The 7,500-nt window shown below is 41.9% G+C and overlaps 1 protein-coding gene across 1 annotated transcript in view; it reads right to left on the minus strand.

Moving 5' to 3' along the window:
- Positions 1–1,223: 1,223 nt before the first annotated feature.
- The window catches only part of LOC122251441 (uncharacterized), a 59,324-nt gene continuing 53,047 nt past the window's right edge, over positions 1,224–7,500 (minus strand). Inside the window, exons 32-38 of the mRNA XM_086542892.1 lie at positions 7,449–7,500; positions 6,275–6,357; positions 3,886–4,132; positions 3,311–3,478; positions 2,974–3,021; positions 2,806–2,927; positions 1,224–1,977 (exon numbers count right to left, since the gene is read on the minus strand). The exon at positions 7,449–7,500 is cut by the window's right edge and continues 113 nt beyond it. Coding sequence (XP_086399018.1) covers positions 1,371–1,977; positions 2,806–2,927; positions 2,974–3,021; positions 3,311–3,478; positions 3,886–4,132; positions 6,275–6,357; positions 7,449–7,500 — 1,327 coding nt within the window. The 3' untranslated portion in view covers positions 1,224–1,370. The remainder of the gene's footprint in view (positions 1,978–2,805; positions 2,928–2,973; positions 3,022–3,310; positions 3,479–3,885; positions 4,133–6,274; positions 6,358–7,448) is intronic.

Here is a 7,500-nt window from a genome sequence, read left to right on the forward strand (position 1 = left end):
ATGTACTGACAAGCTAGTTAGCGGCTTCGTTATAGAACTTTTCATTTAACAGCACTAAATAAATACAAAAGCTAGTTAGAGAACTAGATTATGGAACTAGATAAGTATGGCAGTAACAAATGAACTGACAGGCTAGTTAGGAAGGTCAGATTACAGTATTTAGTAATGGACATGACTGATTAAATAGACGAACTGGTCATAAAAGGTCAAATGCTAAGGTATGTAGTTAGGGAAGAGTGATAGCAGAGCGTGAATATGGTTAATTAAGTGGATAATTAATCTGATTTCACTTAACTTAATTCAACTGGATAATTGTAGCGTAGAAAATGAACAGCCAGGCTAATTATCAGGGTTGAAAATTGGTTCACAGAACTAGCAAAGAACAGTCAAAAAGGGAGTAAGTAGAAGAGCTAGTTTAAAATTTTCACAAGCTAGGTTACAGAACTAAAAGAAAAGGACAAAAAAAAATGAATAAACAAGCTTGTTAGAAATGCCGGAAGCCGGAAAACGATGAATATAGCGAATGGATAGATGAGTTTGATATAAAGATTAAAAGTAAAGTTGCCGCGAGCCTTTACGTACTTTGAGGACTCCAAAGAAGTGTCGTTAGAAAAGGTTCGCCTGAACTGAATCAGTCAAAAAAAGAGACCCAGTTGTCTGCGCTATAAACAAAGCCATGAAGGAAGCTTGTCTCTTTACTGAACTGGACTGACTGGAGAATAATTTCTCTCTCGGGACCACACCATTGCTGTACTTGCTTATATATGTGGAAGTATGTGTGTATGAGAGAGAGAGAGAGAGAGAGAGAGAGAGAGAGAGAGAGAGAGAGAGAGAGAGAGAGAGAGAGAGAGAGAGAGAGAGAGAGAGAGAGAGACTGAGTGTGTGTGTGAGTGTGTGTGAGTGTGTGCGTGCGTGCGTGTGTATGTGATACCTCGCTACTTTCAGAAACAGCCGACACGTCGACAATCCTTTTGGACGGTTAAGTACAAGAGAGCCCCGCGGCTCGTCGTCGACCGTGGCCGAGCTCAGTTTTGGCTTCAGTATTTCTACTCGAGATCCTTCCACAGAGCTGCATCGAATTCAGAACTCCGTCACTGCGTCACAACTGATTACGGTTTTTTTCAGCGATGCAGTGTATTTTACATTCTTCCGCATTCACTTCATATTACCTCACAGGCTTGGCGTTGTGTTTTGTGTTTGTGTCTGTGTGTGTGGGTTGTGTGTGTGTGTGTGTGTGTGTGTGTGTGTGTGTGTGTGTGTGTGTGTGTGTGTGTGTGTGTGTGTGTGTGTGTGTGTGTATGTTTTCTCACAGCCAGAACTCCGCCTTCGCCGAGACAGAATTCAACACTCCTCTGAAACGACCCTCCTCTTCACGCCGACGTCTCCCTCTCGCCCATCGCCGTCGCGTGGAAGACTTGCACGGTCTGGCCCTGCATGGAATCGTTGGTCTGGGTGCAGGCGGAGACGTGGATGGACGTCTGCGTGGCCTGAGACCCACTGGTGGGCTCAAGGGCTTGCCGAGTGGGCGGCGCGGGACCGGATTCCCTTGGAGGGTTTGACACCTCGAAGTCCTGCACCGAGTAGGACTCTTCCTCGGTCTCCTCGATGCTGTCAGTGAGGAACATCTGGTGGTGCGAGGACCTTCTCTCTCTCACCGGCGTTCCGAGGATGACCTCCCCGCCTCGCCCCGCCCCCTTGACCTTCGACCCCGGGGAGGCCAAGAGGGAGCTTATGTCGCTCGTTCTGTAGGGGTTGTATTTCGAAGTCGGCGAGGAGGAGGAGGCGGAGGAGGGGGCGTACCCGTGGCTGAGGTTGGTGAGGTTCCCTGTGGAACACGAGAACTTCTTGCCATAGTGGAGGCTCGACCTTGTGGTGTGGCTTGGACTGGCGAGGGTTACGAGGTCAGTAAGAGACGTGGCGGAAGTGACCTTGCCGTAGCATGACCCGGACTCGAAACCCGATGACCTGCTGATGTTCCTGTCGGTTGGTAAATGGAAGCTGAGATTACAAATGCCACCATTACACATATGATAATTACATTCAGATTTTTTTTTTTATTGTGATCATTATTATTTTATTACACATATTCATTTTTTTATCATATTTACTTATCATAAACTATAACTTTTAAACGTGATTTTTAGAATGACATAGCTAATGATGGCGAATATTTTATTTGCATCATTGTTAATTTAAACTCTAACTTTAACTTCTGTCCAGCTACATAAAATTTGAAATTCCATACTACAACGTCTTCACAATGAAAACTAAAAACTATCATTTCTTTCTAAGTAACTCTATCACCCATGACGTAAAACGTATAGAATTTACACCGGCTTATAGTCTACAAAACTCATATGCTTAGAACCATCACTTTAAAATGAATCACACTTCAATGACAAAGAATGATCACTCCCCTCGCCACTTACCTAGAAGTAACAAGTGACAAAGAATAATCAATCCCCTCGCCACTTACCTAGAAGTAACAAGTGACAAAGAATGATCAATCCCCTCTCCACTTACCTAGAAGTAACAAGTGACAAAGAATGATCAATCCCCTCGCCACTTACCTAGAAGTCACAAGTGACAAAGAATAATCAATCCCCTCGCCACTTACCTAGAAGTAACAAGTGACAAAGAATGATCAATCCCCTCGCCACTTACCTAGAAGTAACAAGTGACAAAGAATAATCAATCCCCTCGCCACTTACCTAGAAGTAACAAGTGACAAAGAATAATCAATCCCCTCGCCACTTACCTAGAAGTAACAAGTGACAAAGAATAATCAATCCCCTCGCCACTAACCTAGAAGTAACAAGGAGAGAATCAGCGAGCGAAGCCAGTCGATCGAGGTGGAAGGAACCGTGGTGAGTTTTGTGGTATGAAAGAGGAACCGGGAAAAAGGGTATGGGTTGGTATATGCTCATCTGCCCGGGCATTGGCACCGCGACTTCCGCTCTATAGATTGTTTGCAGGCATACTGCTACTGCTACTGCTGCTGTTACTGCCCGAGGAGCACGTCTGTGGGGGGGAGGGGGGAGGTAAGTTTCAGGTAGGGTGTTACTTTCTTCTTTTTTTAAGTTTCTATATCTCTGGGTTGTCTTAATGAATTATGTAACTTTTGAGCCTTGTGTGTGCGTGCGTGCGTGCGTGCGTGTGTGTGTGTGTGTGTGTGTGTGTGTGTATGTGTGTGTGTGTGTGTGTGTGTGTGTGTGTCACTTCCCGAAATGGTGCGTCCTTATTCATATAAAACAAAATAAACAATAAACCGTCCGCCTAAAGCAAGGCTGAGTATAGGCCTATCACTCACGCTTAGTCCATCCTCGGGTTTGCAGTCCGTGTGGTTAGCCAAGCCCAAGACGCTGTCCAGAGAGGGCGTAGCCGAGGGAATCCTGGGAGACGTGACGCCCACAACGGGAGATATCACTCGCGGGGAACTGAGGCCGCCCACGAGCACGCCGCCCACCTTGCTTGGCCTCTGTAGGAGTGGGAGGAGGGTGTTTTTTTAATAGATTTTTTTGCTATTCTATCTTTCTCTTCTCTCTCTATCTCTCTCTGTCTCTCTCTCTCTCTCTCTCTCTCTCTCTCTCTCTCTCTCTCTCTCTCTCTCTCATATATATATATATATATATATATATATATATATATATATATACATATATATATGCATATATAAAGCATTCCTCTTTCTCTTTCCTTTTCTTCCTGTTTCTCTTTATGTCTTTCTCTTTCTCTCTCTCTCTTTCAGTTTTAATACCAGAAACCAAACAAAAATCCATATCTCCCTCAGTCGCCATCCACATCACGTCTCATCCTATAAAAAAAGAAAAAAAAAACAGCGACCAAAAACGAAAAGAATCCCCAGCCGAGGTCACGACAACTGACCTCGGAGGGCGAGGGAGCCAGCGTGAGTCCGAGTCGGGAGCGTAGGTCGTGCAGCTGGAGGGTGAGGTCGTGGTTGAGTCGTTGGAGGGAAGTGTTTCTCTCGGCCAAGAACCTGTAAGGGGGTGACAGGCGTATTATCAAGAAAGTGGCTTTTGTTGTTGTTTCTTCCGTTTTGGTTCTTTGGTAAACTGCAATGACTGTATAGTTGTGGTGGTTTGTTTTTTTCAGATGGGGATACTTTAAGTTTCTAGATGGGGATACTAAAGTTTCCAGATGGAGCTACTAAAATTTCCCGATGGGACTACTTTAAGTTTCCAGATGGGCTACTAAAACTTCCACATGGGGCTAGTAAAATTTCCTGACATGTGGTCCTAGTAAAATTTCCAGATCGGGCTACTAAAATTTCCACATGGGGCTACTAAAATTTCCACATGGGACTACTAAAATTTCCAGATGGGACTACTAAAATTTCCACATGGGGCTACTAAAGTTTCCAGATGGGCCTACTAAAGTTTCCAGATGGGCCTAGTAAAATTTCCACATGGGGCTACTAAAATTTCCAGATGGGGCTACTAAAATTTCCACATGGGGCTACTAAAATTTCCACATGGGGCTACTAAAATTTCCAGATGGGACTACTAAAATTTCCACATGGGGCTACTAAAATTTCCACATGGGGCTACTAAAATTTCCACATGGGACTACTAAAATTTCCACATGGGGCTACTAAAATTTCCACATGGGCCTACTAAAATTTCCAGATGGGACTACTAAAATTTCCACATGGGGCTACTAAAGTTTCCAGATGGGCCTAGTAAAATTTCCACATGGGGCTACTAAAATTTCCAGATCGGGCTACTAAAATTTCCACATGGGGCTACTAAAATTTCCACATGGGACTACTAAAATTTCCAGATGGGACTACTAAAATTTCCACATGGGGCTACTAAAGTTTCCAGATGGGCCTAGTAAAATTTCCACATGGGACTACTAAAATTTCCAGATGGGACTACTAAAATTTCCACATGGGGCTACTAAAGTTTCCAGATGGGCCTAGTAAAATTTCCAGATCGGGCTACTAAAATTTCCACATGGGGCTACTAAAATTTCCACATGGGGCTACTAAAATTTCCAGATGGGACTACTAAAATTTCCACATGGGGCTACTAAAGTTTCCAGATGGGCCTACTAAAATTTCCACATGGGACTACTAAAATTTCCACATGGGGCTACTAAAATTTCCACATGGGGCTACTAAAATTTCCACATGGGGCTACTAAAATTTCCACATGGGACTACTAAAATTTCCAGATGGGACTACTAAAATTTCCACATGGGGCTACTAAAGTTTCCAGATGGGCCTAGTAAAATTTCCACATGGGGCTACTAAAATTTCCACATGGGGCTACTAAAATTTCCACATGGGACTACTAAAATTTCCACATGGGGCTACTAAAATTTCCACATGGGGCTACTAAAATTTCCACATGGGGCTACTAAAATTTCCACATGGGACTACTAAAATTTCCAGATGGGACTACTAAAATTTCCACATGGGGCTACTAAAGTTTCCAGATGGGCCTAGTAAAATTTCCACATGGGGCTACTAAAATTTCCACATGGGGCTACTAAAATTTCCACATGGGGCTACTAAAATTTCCACATGGGGCTACTAAAATTTCCACATGGGGCTACTAAAATTTCCACATGGGGCTACTAAAATTTCCAGATGGGGCTACTAAAATTTCCACATGGGGCTACTAAAATTTCCAGATGGGCCTACTAAAATTTCCACATGGGGCTACTAAAGTTTCCAGATGGGGCTACTAAAATTTCCACATGGGACTACTAAAATTTCCAGATGGGGCTACTAAAATTTCCACATGGGGCTACTAAAATTTCCAGATGGGCCTACTAAAATTTCCACATGGGGCTACTAAAGTTTCCACATGGGCCTACTAAAATTTCCAGATGGGGCTACTAAAATTTCCACATGGGGCTACTAAAATTTCCACATGGGACTACTAAAATTTCCACATGGGACTACTAAAATTTCCACATGGGGCTACTAAAATTTCCAGATGGGCCTACTAAAATTTCCACATGGGGCTACTAAAGTTTCCAGATGGGCCTAGTAAAATTTCCACATGGGGCTACTAAAATTTCCACATGGGACTACTAAAATTTCCAGATGGGACTACTAAAATTTCCACATGGGGCTACTAAAATTTCCAGATGGGCCTACTAAAATTTCCACATGGGGCTACTAAAATTTCCACATGGGACTACTAAAATTTCCAGATGGGACTACTAAAATTTCCACATGGGGCTACTAAAGTTTCCAGATGGGCCTAGTAAAATTTCCACATGGGGCTACTAAAATTTCCACATGGGGCTACTAAAGTTTCCAGATGGGCCTAGTAAAATTTCCACATGCTTCAACCTCGACACTTCATCCTCGAGCGACTCCACCTGTGTGTAAGGGAGGAGGGAAGAAGGAGGAGGAGGGAGGAGGGAGGAGGAGGAAGGAGGGAGGAGAGAGGAAGGAGGAGGGAGGAAGGAGGAGGGAGGAGGCAGGAGGGAGAAGGAGAAAAGGGGAGGGAGGAGGGAGGGGAAATAAAATCATTAATATATGTACATAATCCGTTTCTTTTTCTTTTTTTTTATAATCATCAAAGCTGAATAATTCCTTGCTATGTGTAGATCCTCCGCTCTCCGCTTATTCCGCTAAATACTCATTCATAAATCTCTCATTACTACTTGTACTTTCTCCCTGATTTATCTGCCTAACGCCCATTCATAAATAGCTTCGCGCTCCGCCCTTTTCGTGTTCGATCTTGGCGTATCAACGGTTACGGCATTTGGATCATGTTTTTTATTAGATGTTAATAAACTTGATATTTACGAGGGGAAAAAAAACTGACGGATTAATCAGTCTGGTACGGGAGATAGGTATGTCAAATGAATAAATTTTTGCAACTACCCTAACTGTTATGGAAAAAAATGATATGATAAAAAATATGCAGTACTTAAACTATTAATGATAACGAATAAATAAATAAATTTAGGTTTATATATCCAACTATCTATCTATCTATCTATATCTATATATACATATATATATATAGTATATATATATATATATATAATATATTATATATATAAAGATTTATATATAACACACCACACCAAATATATATATATATAGTGTTTATATATATTATAAAACTATTTTAAGGAATATATAATATATATACATATATATTTAAATATATATATATAACATATATATATAATATATATATTGATATATTTTATAGATATATTTTATATCTTATATATACACACATAAACGATGAATGAATATATATGCCTTGGCCATCAACCATGACCACAGAGCCTCACCTCCTACAAACGAACCAAAAAAATATATCCGTTCCATATCAATCAAAGCTGCAATAACCCAAACACCTTACACAAGAAAACTCTCCTGCCAAATATAAACAAATCAATATAAAAAAAATGAAAATAACAGCCAAGAATGACAACCAGAAGACCCTCACCTCCTGCGGTTGCATACGGGGTTGCGTGGCGTCCCGTCCCGTCGTCTGCGCA

The sequence above is a fragment of the Penaeus japonicus genome, unplaced genomic scaffold, assembly GCF_977035675.1.
Source record: "Penaeus japonicus unplaced genomic scaffold, GWHDUDI00000001_assembly GWHDUDI00000013, whole genome shotgun sequence".
NCBI lineage: Eukaryota > Metazoa > Arthropoda > Malacostraca > Decapoda > Penaeidae > Penaeus > Penaeus japonicus.